Below are 15,693 nucleotides of genomic sequence, written 5' to 3'. Positions count from 1 at the left end.
TTTATTGTAGCTGTTTCTTGTGGTTCTCAATAAAGTATTGTTAAAAAGTGTGGTGTCTTTTCCCTTGGGTCCAGGTATCACATAACAGCAACAACAAATGGATCAATTCACCAAAAAATAACAGAAATCTTAAGCACACATCCTCAAGTGTTGTCATGAATATAATATTTTCAGAGGTTTAGGGAGAGAAATAAAGGATAGAAAAGAAACTTTTCTTTTTGTAGTGCTGGAAAGATAGACAAATTGAAGAAAGTTGAACACAAAATCCTTTCTGTTTTGTTTTAGCACACTTGACGTTCTATATATAGGATGCAATAAAAATTCACTTTCTCCTTTTTCTGTCTGTTTCTCTCTGTCTGTCTCTCTCAGGGTGATGATGTTATGACGGTTATCAAAACCAAAGCCCAGTGGCCCGCCTGGCAGCCTCTTAATGTGTAAGTTTCCATCACTTTTGTACTTTTACATAGGGCTTTTACATGCAATTTTCATGCACATCTCGTCAGTAAAGCCGCTCCTGTGATTAGTAGTAAATCTCCAGCACGTGCGTTCAGATGGAGCAGCATTTACTACACAGAGCCGTAGTTCACTGACAAGCTACACAAAATCGTGTTCAAAATCGCAGGCGATTCATTGGCTCTGTGTAGTAAATGCTGCTCCGTCTGAACGCAATTCGCATTCGATTTTTGGCACAGCCCTACTTTTACATTTAGAGAACAGCCTCAAAATGTGTTTTGACACTTTAGCCACACTCAAAAATAAATGAATGAATGTCATTGCATTAGCCTATATGACAAAATATCCCACCAAGTGTGACTTAAAGTGTCCAAATTTAATGGAGGCCACTGTATATTTGAAATATGTCATCGAAGAACCAAAGAATCTCCATATCCAAAAGGTCCTTAATGGTGTCATATATATGAAACTAGGGATGCACGATATTATCGGAACGTTATCGGAATCAGCCGATTTGAAAAAGTTTATGCCAATATGCCTAGCCAATAAGACGAATAACTCACGTGTGATAGTGATAAGATCATGTCAGCAGTGTGGTCATTTTTGAAACAAACTTTTGTCTGAATGATGCAGCAGCAACAACAGCTACCCCCGGGTCCTAATGTCCATTCAGTAAGACCTTTTATTTATCTAGGGGGTGCTGTAGGCCTACTTGTAATAAAATTAAAAGTAAAATACACAAATAACATTAAGATACTTGTTTTCTGTACAAGTAAAGCAGTAATTGATGCCATAAAATCACAAGTCTGTTTTGATTTAAAGGTGAGCCCGTTTTTGAACCATTGGTTTTGTTTCCAAAGCTTCAGTACATAACGGCACTTATGTCTGTCTTACGAATGTACTGCAAATGCTCTAAAGAATGCTGAATGCAAACAGAAATGAGATACAGCTCTCTGCTTGCAGCGCGTCAGTCACGCTTGTCAGGAAATTGAGTGAAACACACACAAACACACATTTTTATAAAATAGTACATCATTAATAGCAGTTCACTTCCACGATTTTGTACGATTGCGTTCATATCAGCAGTAAACCGTACCAGAGTTCACTTGAACCGTAGCCCAGACCACCCCTTTTAAGAGGACTCCGGTACGGTTCGGGGTGCGCACCCGAGTTCGGAAGACAGTGTTCACATCATCCAAACGAACCGAACTCTGACATCAATCGAACCCAGGTGCGCACCAAAAGTGCTAGTGTGAAAGCATCCTAAAGGTAGGGAGCTATAGCTTACATGAATAAAAATCACAAACATGACACTTGTTAATTAAATAATTTAATATATACAGATTAATTCATTAATATGTAATATATATTATGAAAATATAAATACAAGGAGCTCTAAAAGATTTTTACAATTTTTACAGCTCTTTTGCTTTAGACCATCTATTAATGTTAAATTCACAAATAAATGTTAAGGTTTCATCTGCTGTCAATGGAGAGAATTGGTGCGGTTTCAAAACAAAAGGAAATATATATCGATATCGGCATTGTCTATTGGCTGAAATTATTTGAAAAATATTGGCATATTGGATATCGGCAAAAATCCAATATCGTGCATCCCTATATGAAACGTTACCATGAGATTTTGAAAAACCAAAACATCCCAGTGTTCAATATTGATAATAATCAGAAATGTTTCTTGAGAAGAAAAGAAGCACATTAGAATGATTTCTGAATGATCATGTCACACTGAAGACTGGAGTAATGATGCTGAAAATTACATTTCAAAATATATGTAAAATATAAAATATATATTTATATATTTAAAGTTTTATGCCTTTATTTAGATAGGACAGTAGGTGGACAGGAAGTGAAGTGGGAGAGAGGGGGATGGGATCAGGAAAGGTCCACGAGCCAGGACTTGAACTCGGGACGCCCAAAGCGCAACAGCGCTACATGTCAGTGCACTGCACTAAAGGTGCTTTCAAACTTGGTTCGATTGCCTGGTCCGAACCCGAGTTCGACTGCTCCCCCTTCCCCCGCTGGACTGCGCTCATATTATTTTATTTGGGTCTGAACCGCGGCTCATTTGCGTTATCAAGCCAGCAGCTGTTTACCCCATTGCTTAGTAACGATGGCACAGGAGAAGGCGGCAAAATGCGTAGCTTTGCTCTCTTCACTTTTATATTCATATTTTTGAACCATTGGTTTTGTTTCCAAAGCTTCAGTACATAACGAAAATAAGTCTGAATGATCATGTGACACTGAAGACTAGTAATTAAGTCATATTTAGTAAGTAAAAATTAGTAAGTAATGATGCTGAAAATTACATTTTAAAATATATGTAAAATATAAAATATGTATTTATATATATTTAAAGATATATTTCAAGTTTTATGCCTTTATTTAGATAGGACAGTAGGTGGACAGGAAGTGAAGTGGGAGAGAGGGGGATGGGATCAGGAAAGGTCCACGAGCCAGGACTTGAACTCACAAGGCCATTGGCGCCAAACAAAATGTCTCATTTTAAAATGTTACAGTTTTTACTGTATTTTTTTTTCAAATAAATGCAGCCTATCAAAAAAAATTTAATAAAATTGTACAGACCCAGAAAGTCTTGCTTTCTCCTGGATGAATATTTTTTCAGTGGAAAAGAACAAGGCCTGATTCATGAAAACCCCTTTCAGCACCTGCTGGGTATGTAGATGTTTCTTCCCGCTCACTAACGAGGCGGTTAATATTTTATGTGTGGTTTTGTTTAGCGAAGGCTTCCGTTTTTTGATGAGAGTAGCATTTCCCCTGCGGTGCTTTTGCGATTGAGGTTAATGGCCTCCCTCCAGCTCCAATACATCAGGACATTCTCTTGACCTATTTTAACATCAGACTGTCGATTACCACAGCCAATTTACCCCATGAAGAGGGAATGGCAATGGCAGACGGTAATTATTTCTAACCATACGTCAAACATACAAGGTACTTTCCACCAATAGGGCACACTGTAGTATCCCACACTGTAATTTTTTTTAAAGCATTAGAGCCATAAATTGCCATTTTTTTGTGGTGAAACTTATTAGATATGTTTGATAAACTATTGTCTAACATAAAATTAGGCTAGCAAAGTAGTTTGTATAGGCATTTTGGTCTTTCCCTCCTCAGTTTCTTTATCTTCTTGACTGTATCCAACACTATTTTTAACTTATTTTATTTAGCAAAAATTATTTTATTTTATTAAAACCTTTAATATATTATATTATTTAAAAAAAAAATTTTTAGTTTTTGTATTTTATTTATTATTTTAATCATTTTTTTAGCTATGCCCCACACTTTGCCTGGAATGCATGGCTCTCTCTCTTCCTCTTTCTTCTGCTCTCAAGTGTGGGCTGTGCGAGTCATAAGGCGCTGGTTTAATTATGAATATTTAATATGTGTTAATCAATAGATCCAAGTAAAATCTTCAAACGTGCAGCCTTCTCCACTCAAATGGCAACAGTTGCTTTGGTGATGGTTTGTTATCAGGGCAATTAGTTTGATTAATTACCATCTGGATCCTTACAAATTATGCCTTAGCGCATAATACATGACACAGACTTCCTGTAAGTGTCATTATGTTTGTGTACAGTCCTTCCTCTGAAACAACAACTTTATTTTCGGATGACTACAGCTCTTCCGTTGTCTTCTCTCAGGCGTTCCTCCCCCTCGGCGGAGTTCTCGGTGGATCGAGCCCATCATCTCATGTCTTTCCTGACTATGTTGGGCCCCAGTCCGGACTGGAACGTGGGATTGTCTGGGGAGGACCTGTGCACCAGGGATTGCGGCTGGGTCCAGAGACTGGTGAAGGATCTGGTGCCGTGGGATGCCGGTACTGACAGCGGGGTCACTTATGAGGTCAGTTTTCACAGACTGATGACATTGTTACATTAGAACAGGGGTGGCGAACGTCGGTCCTGGAGAGCCGCAGACCTGCAGAGTTTTGCTTCAACCCTAATCAAACACACCTGAACAAGCTAATCAAGGTGTGAAGGGTTATTAGGAAGCTACAGGCAGGTGAGTTTTAATTAGGGTTGGAGCTGAACTGTACAGGGCTGCAGCTCTCCAGGACTGGAGTTCGCCACCCCTGCATTAGAACATACTGTGAGAACTTTAAGAATGGAGTCCATATACTGTAGGGTAGCATGAGGCAGTGTGGGTCATTGTGCATGCACTGAAGCTAGGTTTTCAGAACTCTTCTCTTCTACTGTATGTTAATCTGAGATCTGGTATTGTACCAACTGTAAACAGTATGACAAGACACCAAGTCAATTGCTTTGTTTTTCTTATTTACATTGAATTTTTGTTATAATTTGTGCAATGAATAGATGATTTTTCCTAAATATTTGATCGTGTTTAACATCATATTTTTAGTAAACTTGTTAATGCATTCAGTTCCAAGAAGATAAGATAATAGATTTCACAAATTGTGCAGATAATTAAAATGAATTTTAAATTTACACTCACAATATTAATGTATGCAACTGCACTCCTGCATTACTTGCAGAAAAAAACAGATTCATGCAAACACAGACCTCAGTGCAAATGACCAATAATTAAATAATTAAATAAAAAATAATAATCAATATTCAACTGTTCATTGTAATTATTATTGTTGTCGTTGTTAAAATAATAATTAAAAAATAAAATAACAAAAAAATATGATAAAAATCTATAATACAACAACAATAATAATATTCAATATTCAGCCTTTCAATAATAACAGTAATAATAAAACTGTTATTAAATAAAAATACATAAAAATGCTGGTAATGGTTATTATTATTGTTATTATTATTATTATTATTAAATATAATAATATTAAATATTTTAAAAAATTATCCACACTTTATGGACTTACATGTATAAATGTTTAACTTGTGGTTGATATTTCACTTGTTGAGATTTATTGATTTAATTACTATACAACTAAACAAAGATGCATGGGTTTGATTTATAAATAAATACTCATAATGGGTGTCTTTATTATTTATCTTTAAACAGGAGCTTGGATGGAGACATTTTTACAGAATGAAAGTTATAATGTCAAATTAAACAAAAGCTTTAATGGCATTGAAACCCATGAAATTTGATCTTCATTACGATGTAATGGAATAATATTTTGTTTTGCCCTGAAGGTTTTATGTGGAAATTAAATTGTTATATAAACAAAGTAAAAACTACTTTCAATTCATAGTGCTTCCACATTGTCTCATATTTAAATATTTTACTTAAAATCGCTTATGAATATACAAAATCCAAGTGTGCACTAGATAAATAAATAAAGAGAGGAAAAACAAGTGCAAATAAACCAGTTTCCTCACTGTGTCCTCTGTTGCTTCATATTTACTCAAGAGCTTTTCAGAGCAAACAGTATTAAGACTTTGCACATCCTAAATGCTAAGTGGAACCAGGACTTCACACGCTGCCCCCTGCTGGTACGAGACAGTCCTGAGTTGTTACACAGCTTAACCGAACAGTTGGAGCAGCAGTTAGTCTTTGTTTTGCAGCGTTGCTCTGAAAGCGTTGTGGTGGGATGCAAGTAACTGTCAGGTGACTCAAAGTGCAGAGGCAGGAAACAAGGCCATAAATCTCTCATAAAGGGAATATAACACAGTCAATGAATGATGCATATGGAGATGAAAGGTGGGAGGCCCTGGCAGATGGCATCCAAAAGTCACATACTCTACCTCTCTTTTTCTCTTTCCCTCCCTCCCGTTTCTTATGTATATCCAAGTCTCCCAATAAACCCAGCAATCCCCAGGAGCGGATTCGACCCCTCACCAGTTTGGATCACCCACAGAGCCCCTTTTATGACCCTTCCGGTGGCCCCATCACACCCCTTGCCCGAGTAGTAGTGGAGAGAATCGCAAGAAAGGTGATTTTAAAATCTGTTTTACATTTTTTTTTTATAATTATAGTATTTACATATGTCCTAAAAGTCCTAAGAATCAAATTACATTCATTTGATCAAAGTTTGAAGGCAGTACGATTTTAAGAAATTAATACTTTTGTGCAGCATACTTTTATACTGTTACAAGTATATGTTTAAAATAAATGCTGTTCTTTTGAACTTTATATTCATCAAAGATTCATAAAAATTGTATCATTGTTTCCATTTTAAACAATACATTTTTTAAAATATATTAAAATAAAAATAATTAATTTTAAATATAGCTTTTTCTCTCTATTTTTAAATTTAGAATACATTTGCCAACATCTAAATTTCACTTAATTAAAAAGTTACTATCTTTAAATTTTACACTAGTAATTTAATAATAATTTAAAGTTAAAAAGTCTTTCATCTTTAACACTAATGATGTAATAATAATTAATAATAACAAATGTAATCATTAGCAAATCTTTAATGTAATATCAATTTTAATACTGTACATTATAATGTTGTGATGTCTAAATTCATTTTTAAAAATTGTTTATTTTACTTTGGGTGTTTTGTTTTTAATTTATTTAGACAAAATAATACAACATATATTGGCCACTTATCAGTTATTGGCCATATCATTGAGCATGTGTTTTTGCGAATTTATTATTGTTTATTTCCTGTTTTTTTTTTTTAGCATTCAGTATGAACAGCTGTTTTGTTTAATATAGCTACTGACCCTGAATTGCTGAGTCATAAAAGTCCATTTGCTAAACAAACTGAAGCATTAGCTTACAAAAATATGTCAAAGCAAGCAGTCGTGAAACATGAAAACTCAGCAACACGTCTGTTATCCTTCAAATGACAGTGTTTGGAGGATTCTGTTCTAAAATAATCCACTCTGGAACTTATCGACATGAACCAGAATATTCCACACCAGATGTTTCGTCTCTTGCTCACAGCTGGGAAGGATCTCATCTCTAGGCTTTTACAATCATCTCCCCTCAGAGAATAATTTTTTTGCGTGCGGGGCTTAGCGTGATAGTGATCAGATGGCAAATGGTGGATCTTATCAGGCGCTGTGATGTTGATCCATGTTCTTCCAATCTGCAGGGAGAGCAGTGCAATACCGTGCCCGACACCATAGACGATATCGTTGCTGATATTGCTCAGGAGGAGAAGGAGGAAGGTGCGTATGGCTACGCTAGCTTATCCAATTTGCAGCACCTCATTTAAAAACATAGCCACCGGACAGTTTAATGAACAAGGCGGCCAGCAGGTATCTTAGAGTACACCTCTGTTCTTTCTGTCACGGTAAAGTCAAACAACAAGAAGATGAAGAAGAACAATATGCTTTACCATGGTGCACTTCAATTATGCTTGCTGGCTAATGCACTCTGCCAGATAATTACCTGTGGTTTCCCTCCAGTTTCTTGTGAGTTTCAGGAGTGGAAAGACAAGGACTGGAATGAGCAAAAGCTTTGCTACTTTTAAAGCTAAAGAGTGTCATTTCTATGCTACTAGCAGCTATTAGTCCTGCTCCGAGCTCAACTGATGTTGCTGTCAGGCTGGTTAGGGAATGTTTTGATAGCACCAGCAAACCACAGAAAGGAATAAAAACAAGGACAGAAAGATAGAAAGACACAAAGAAAAGTCAATGTTTATGGTGTCCCTATTAAAATGTACTCACCTTCAGGCCATCCAAGATGTAGATGAGTTTGTTTCTTCATCAGAACAGATTCGTTCTGATGGCACCCATTCACTGCAAATGATCCATTGGTAAGTAAGTGATGTAATGCTAAATTTCTCCAAATCTGTTCTGATTCTGTTCTGTTCAACTCATCAACATCTTGACTGGCCTGATGGTGAGTACATTTTCAGCAAATTCTCATTTTTGGGAGAAGTATTCCTCTAAGAAAAGGTTTAAAAGTGCTGCTGCTTTCCATGAACCGTGCAATGTCCTCTAATGGTCAATCCACTCACTCATTTCCACAGCAGACAACACTCCAGAGACGTGCATCTACTCAAACTGGTCTCCGTGGTCAGCCTGCAGCTCCTCCACCTGTGATAAGGGTCGACGGATGAGGCAGAGGATGCTAAAAGCGCAGCTGGACCCCAGCATGCCCTGCCTGCATACCCAAGACTTTGAGCCCTGCATGGGGCCGGGCTGCAGCGAGGAGGGTAAGCTAGATAACGCTGGTCTCCAGCTCTCCAGCACATATAAAACCCTTTGAGGCTGACGGATTTAGGGATCACTATCTCAGAGCATGCCAGGAAGGAAGGTGCATAGAATAAGGGAAAGAAAGAAAAAATGGAAGAAGAAGGAATAAAAATGTTGTGCAGAAAAGCGTGCATGAAGTGCTGAGTGGAGCAGGTAATTAATTTATAGTCTTGTTAGTGTGAGTAATGTAGAGAAATGCAAGGTCTGTGTTTTCAAGGTTTCAAAAACTTTATCCGACCTCAAACTGCTCCTGTGGAGTTTTATGCCTGCAATCTGCTCGAGCAGACCAAGGTATTGATTCCCTCGTTGGAGAGGTAGACGCTATAAACCATAACCATAAACTATATATTGTGGTTTATCGTTTAAAAGAATCAATAAGACATTTGCACTTTGGTTGGCTGGCCATTTGGGTCAGAGTATAAAATCTTGGTAAGTTAAACTGCAAATAATGTTTTCTCTTTTGAATTTTTGGCTGTCTTTTCTTAGATCTGTATATCGACACACATGTAAGGGCTGCACAATCCAATTCAAATCACAATGGCTGTATGGCCTTCTGTGGCCGCAAAAAGCTGTAATTTGATTAAGTAAATATAGTGCCCATGTGCTGTGGGTTCTAAATAGGCCTTATTCACCAGTGTGGCAGAAACAGGTTTTTTTTTTTTTCACCAAAAAAACCCCCACAGCATTTAAATGTTTAAAGAACATTCTATTTTATGGTATAAAAATATTCTAAAATGCTCTAAATTTTCTAAATATTCCAGTGTTTTCAGTATAATATACTATTGAATAAAAAATAATAATTTTACAATATTTTTAAATATTCTAAATATAATTTTTTTGATAGTATGTGAAATATTATTGTATAAAAATATTGTGTATTATAAAATATTTTAATTTAAGGTTATATGAAAAATGTTCTAAATATTCAAAATATTCCAATGTGTTTGGTATAATATGATTTACTATTGTATAAAATATTGTAATTTTTGAATATTTTAAAATATTCTAAAGATTCTTTTTTTTTAAGTATATGAAATAGTATATGCTGTATAAAATACTATAAAATACATTATACTGTATAAAAATATGTTCCAATATGTTCTAAATATTCAGAATATTCCAATGTGTTTGGTACAATATAATGTACTATTATATAAAAACTATTGAAGTTCTAGAATAATTTAAATCATTTCATTTTCTAATCTAACAGTAGCAGTAATGTTACAGTAATATGTAGAAATAATATAATGTGGACAAAAAATATTTATAAAATGATCAACTAAAATGGACCAAAAGTCTTAGTCCACTTTGAAGTACAATGTGAAGAAGCTTTTTAGCGCATTCAATTTGGGTCACCTAAAAAAGGTCTGAATTGTGTACTTTTAAAGTGAGGAAGCATGAATACCCTTAAAGAGTAACTTTTTATATTAGCAGCACTTTTTGTTGTGCAAAACATAATTTAACTAGGAGACAACAGGCATGACTTGCTAGTTTGTATTTTTTGCTGTTTTAGTTTGACTTTGTCTTTTTCTTTTCATCTTGATACCAAAGCAACAAATATGTGAGCTGTTCTAACATAGTGCAGCAAAAATAATCACTATAAGATTCTTAGACCGAATTGTACAGCGTCTGTGACATTTTCTGTCTGTCTACCAGTCTTTCTTTCCACCTGGCGACTGGTGACATTTTCTCTTTTTTTCCCTGTGTCTGTCAGCATATCTGCATCGACCCATCCATCTGCCTCATCTGTACCTCTCCATCCTCTGATCCGTCTGTTTTTCCACATCACGTCTTCATTCTGTCTGCTCTGATGTGAGGCTTTTAAAGATGTTGAAGGCGGTTGTTTCTCACCAGCACTCGCTATTGATTAATAGAACCTGCATCGCTTCGCGTAGACTCTCTTTTGTTTTTAATTGATGGGCCGTTAAGGGCCTGCATTGATTGATAATCCACCATCCCACTGACAGGCCAACACTGGGGCCATGTTTATTTACAGCTCTTATTAATGATTCACTTAGTTCTGCTTTATTAGGTAGTGCTTGCTGCTGGTCCCAAATGGGGTCTGCAGTACTACAATGGAGGCAAATCTATGGAGAGTCGCCCCAAGTTCATCCATCCCGTCTGATAACAAATCTATTTACAAGCTCTGCCTTAGAGATAATTGGAACGGCTGAGGTGAGATAAAGCATGGCTGGATCGGTCAATTTGATCACATCTGTCAGCACTTTATAAGTGGAGAATGGTGGAAGATATGAAAGATGAACTGTAGGGCTGTAATCTTACAGTCTGTCATACATAAAGAAAGAGGATCATTATATGAGCAGGTAACTGCACTGAATTGCTGTATATGGCGAAGAGGGAATATCTTACATATATCTTACAAGAGGGAATAACTTATATTTTATTGTAATTTAATAAAAATAATCACAGTAAACTAATTTTCTGGCAAGTGATATAGTTAATTATTATTATTATTATTATTATCATTAATAAATTGTATGCATTAAATATTACTTTTGATGTTAAACAATGTTGTTGAAGTTATTGTTATTATTATTATTATTATTATTATTATTATGAGATGCTTTTAAAACAGTACTGAGCTTTGTATACTGGGCATCTGTTTGCTCATACATTTAAAAACAATTAAACTACAAATACATTTTTGTAAAATAATTAAATAAATAACAATTTGCTCAGATTTCAATCATTTAAGCATAAATCTTTGGATCAAGCTTTTTATGAGAAATATAAATGTGGTCAAATGTATCTATTCACTCATCACCAGATCTCAGAGTGAACTTTTTGGAAAGATTTGGGACATACAGTACCTCATTAGCATATGACTGTGTTCTCTTCCATAGAGGCGTCCACCTGTATGATGTCAGAGTGGATCAGCTGGTCTCCGTGCAGCGCCTCGTGTGGAATGGGCATGAGGTCCAGAGAGAGATATGTCAAGCAGTTCCCAGAGGACGGCTCCAGCTGCACGCTGCCAACCGAGGAGACAGAGAAGTGTGTGGTCAACGAGGACTGTTGTAAGTTATATATATATATATATATATGTTGTGTTCATATTTTGATGAACATTCAGTACAAGTATTTAGTCAAATAACTATCCTAAAGTCTACACAAGTAATGTTAGAGACATGTTTATGTGTGTTTCAGCACCCAGTAGCTGTGTGGTGACCGAGTGGGCTGAGTGGGAGCCCTGCAGCGTGAGCTGTGGAGTGGGGATGAGGAAGAGAGAGCGCATGATGAAGATGGAGGCCTCAGATGGCTCGCCCTGTCGAGCGCAGCTGGTGGAGGCAGAGAAGTGCATGATGCCTGAGTGCAGTAAGTATGAAGCCACGAAATGTCAATTCAGTCAACTCAATCCAACACCCTCTCATGGTCCAGGCAAGATGCCCTGCTTCACCAGGCTTGATTCATTACCAGAATTCCTGTGCTGCTAGTCGATTTCTAATTAGACCTGCTTGTCACTTGCCCCGGGTAGGGCTGGATCAGCTATTCATTAGGTCTTATTTAAATTGAGGCATCAAGTTCAGGCTTGGGATTTTGTAGATAGTCATTGCTAAATCTGTACTTAATTTGGCTCCATCATTTTTTTTAAGACAAGACATACAGAAGCAGGTCATAAAGGCTCTGTAAAATAACGGGTAGTCACATAATATGACCTTTATTTATCTGCTAAACAGCTTTTACATTTGTAAACAGAAGTAGTATTTAAACGCTGTCCATTTCAGTTTTAATGAGTATTGCTGCTAGTCGATTTCTAATTAGACCTGCTTGTCACTTGCCCCGGGTAGGGCTGGACCAGCTATTCATTAGGTCTTATTTAAATTGAGGCATCAAGTTCACGCTTGGGATTTTGTAGATAGTCATTGCTAAATCTGTACTTAATTTGGCTCCATCATTTTTTTTAAGACAAGACATACAGAAGCAGGTCATAAAGGCTCTGTAAAATAATGTGTAGTCACATAATATGACCTTTATTTATCTGCTAAACAGCTTTTACATTTGTAAACAGAAGTAGTATTTAAACGCTGTCCATTTCAGTTTTAATGAGTAACATGCTTCTGATTGAACCATTGAAATATGATACATAATCACAAAATATAAGAAATAGTACATTTAAATATGTAAATATTCAGGAACTGCTTCTAAATTGGGGCAATAAATAAATACCAATACAACATTTATAACACACATTTATGTTCTATTACCAATACAACATTTGCTTGTTTGTTTGATTGTTTATTTATATTATTTATATTTTTCTATTTGTATTTTATTTTTCATAGCAAAATGTTGTGTATTTTAATACAATCTGCACATTAAATATTACATTTGATGTTAATTATAATGTTGTCTAATTTAACAACAAGTCAAGTAATAATAATGAGAGATTCGTTTTTAAATCATTTAAAGATGATTGATCTACAGTGGATGAGAAAGTATGCATCATGGCAGTTTTGGTCCGAATTCTATTTGTTTTATAACATTAATATTTTAAATATAATTTATTTGAATGGCTATGCAGTATAAATCTGAAACATATTCTGTAAAATATACTTAATATAATTAAAAAAAATTTTATAAACATACACCATCATCACAAGAAGTATTATTTTATAATATAAAAGATTTATAAGTATATTTTATATTTTTTGTCACACTTTATTGTAAGGTCTCACTATTAACTAACTATTAACTATGACTTTTGCCTCAGAATACTCCTAATTTGCTGCTTATTAGCAGTTAGTAATGTAGTTGTTAAGTTAAGGGATGCGGTTGGATTAAGGGATCTAAAATAAGGAATGGTCGTGCAGAATAAGACATTAATATGTGCTTTATAAGCACTAATAAACAGCCAATATGCTAGTAATATGTATGCTAGATAACAATGAGAATAGGTCCTTAAAATAAAGTGTTACCTTTTTTAAGCTTGCAAATTTATATTTAATATTGAATTGGGTAACACTTTATTTTAGGGTCTCTTAACTAGTTGCTTATTAGCATGCAAATTACTAGAATATTGGCCATTTATTAGTACTAATTAAGCACATTTTAATGCCTTATTCTACATGACCTTATTCTACATCCCTAATCCTACCCAATACCTAAACTTAATAACTACCTTACTAACTATTAATAAGCAGCAAATTAGGAATTATTGAGAGAAAAGTAGTAGTTAATAGAGAATAAGTGTTCCCTATTCAAAAGTTTTACCTTGAATTCCTATATTTATGCTTGAAAATCTTTAAGAGTTCATGTATAACCATACATTTTTGTTTAGTGTGCTTCATCAAATGACTAGTACTTTCATAAAATTACAAAAAAACTAGTATGCACTAGATTATGTGGATTGCAAGTATATGCCATATAAATCTAAAGCAGATTACAAATGTAGTATGCACTAGATACTGTGCACCTCTAATTTAGCATGCCTTGAGTGTATGAACAGTAGTAACTGTTCATAACTTGTGTACTCATGTGTGTAGACGAGGTGGTGTGTATGCTGTCTCCGTGGTCAGACTGGGGAGAGTGCAGTGTGTCTTGCGGGGTGGGCATGCGTTCCCGTCAGCGCATGCTGAAGACGCCTGTAGAGCCCAGCTTGTGTTCAGATGAACTCGAGCAGGTTGAAAAGTGCATGCTTCCTGAATGCCGTGAGTAACACACACACACACCTTTATTTATACCAAAGACTTTGTGTTTTCATGTAAAGCTAATTATAACTACTACAGACTAACCCTAATGCAATTTACCAATTGAAGACGTCCATAAAGGGAGGTTTTGTGATATTTAGTTCACAAAATTGTCCTCAAATTGTAGTATGTGCACAGAAACAAACAAATGGATGAAATGCTCCCTTTTTAATTCCTCCTCCAGCCACGGACTGCATGCTGTCGGAGTGGTCGGAATGGTCAGAGTGTAATAAGTCTTGTGGGAAGGGTCACATGATCCGGTCACGGATGGTCAAGCTAGAGCCTCAGTTTGGAGGCATGCCCTGTCCCGAGACGGTCCAGAGGAAGAAATGCAAGATCCGCAAGTGCATGAGAGGTTCCCGTACCAGCGACAAGAAGAAGAGACAGGAAGCTTCAGACAGGAGGAGAGCAAAACCGAGCAGGGAGTCTGTGGCAGAGGAGAGCTCAGGTCCAGAATTATTTAGTATTTACTTATTGCAAGTTTAGCTCTCTGTCAACCGATCATTCCTGGAAGCAGGATTTATGTTAATTGCTCATGGTTTGTGCAGCTGAATTTGACTTGAATTTGAATTTGATTTATCTGAGACAGTTATTCCGAAGAAGTCTTTGCAATCTTTCATCAGTATATAATAACTTTTCAAACTTTTCTTGGCTGATTTCACCTTGGTACAGAGCTCCTAAAGGGACATGGTGATGAAAAATAATATGCAATGGGACAGAAAAAACATTGTTTACTCACAACTTTTTGCATTGTCTCGTGAAAATATTCTCCTAAGAATATTTTGCATTCTCATGTAAAACCTGTGTGTTCCCGCGAGAGACTTCTGCACAGTGCTTCACTCTTGTACATAATTACTTGAGTAAGCTGTACAGAGCTCCAAAAGGGACATGGTGATGGGAAAAAAATGAGATTGAGGAAAATGAGGAAGGAAAAATTGTATTTTAATACTTTTGCATTCATTTGCAAAACTTTTGGGATCCCCCAGGAAATTTAGCTTTTGTTGATGAAAATAATACGAAGTGGCTGGCAAAACTGTATTTCAATACTTTAGCAAAGTTTCTCTATGGAACGCAAAAGTTTTTTCGAGCAAAAGCACTCTTTCTCTGTGGGAACACAAAATGTTTTGTGAGTGAACGCAAAAGCATTGAAAAAAATGCCAATTTTGTTCACAGTCCAATCAGTTCCAAAGGATAAAATCAAGGATAAAATTACTTTCCTTTGTATATTGATCCTGAAAAATCCTGATAATTAGCTTGTTCCAAAACCTAGTGAGCTGCCTACAGTGGAAGTATTTCAAGTCATCATACGTGCACTCTTAAAAGGCAGAGAACTAATGAATCTGCTTTGATAGATACTTTGTGATCAGACTCTAAAGCTTGCATTCGCATGTATCATTTATGGAGGCAAT

The 15,693-nt window shown here is 35.9% G+C and overlaps 1 protein-coding gene across 1 annotated transcript in view; it reads left to right on the top strand.

The window, feature by feature from the left end:
* LOC107589195 (spondin-1-like) overlaps positions 1–15,417 on the top strand; it is a 72,414-nt gene extending 56,997 nt beyond the window's left edge. Inside the window, exons 7-15 of the mRNA XM_016277559.1 lie at positions 370–434; positions 4,134–4,335; positions 6,215–6,355; positions 7,472–7,547; positions 8,354–8,539; positions 11,444–11,614; positions 11,745–11,912; positions 14,081–14,245; positions 14,469–15,417. Of these exons, the coding sequence (XP_016133045.1) occupies positions 370–434; positions 4,134–4,335; positions 6,215–6,355; positions 7,472–7,547; positions 8,354–8,539; positions 11,444–11,614; positions 11,745–11,912; positions 14,081–14,245; positions 14,469–14,770 (1,476 nt within the window). The 3' untranslated portion in view covers positions 14,771–15,417. The remainder of the gene's footprint in view (positions 1–369; positions 435–4,133; positions 4,336–6,214; positions 6,356–7,471; positions 7,548–8,353; positions 8,540–11,443; positions 11,615–11,744; positions 11,913–14,080; positions 14,246–14,468) is intronic.
* The last annotated feature ends 276 nt before the right edge of the window (positions 15,418–15,693 follow it).

This window comes from Sinocyclocheilus grahami, unplaced genomic scaffold (genome assembly GCF_001515645.1).
Source record: "Sinocyclocheilus grahami isolate Dianchi unplaced genomic scaffold, SAMN03320097.WGS_v1.1 scaffold113.1, whole genome shotgun sequence".
Classification (NCBI taxonomy): domain Eukaryota; kingdom Metazoa; phylum Chordata; class Actinopteri; order Cypriniformes; family Cyprinidae; genus Sinocyclocheilus; species Sinocyclocheilus grahami.
Note: the sequence above shows the minus strand (reverse complement) of the source record. Positions and strands in the feature narration are given on the sequence as shown.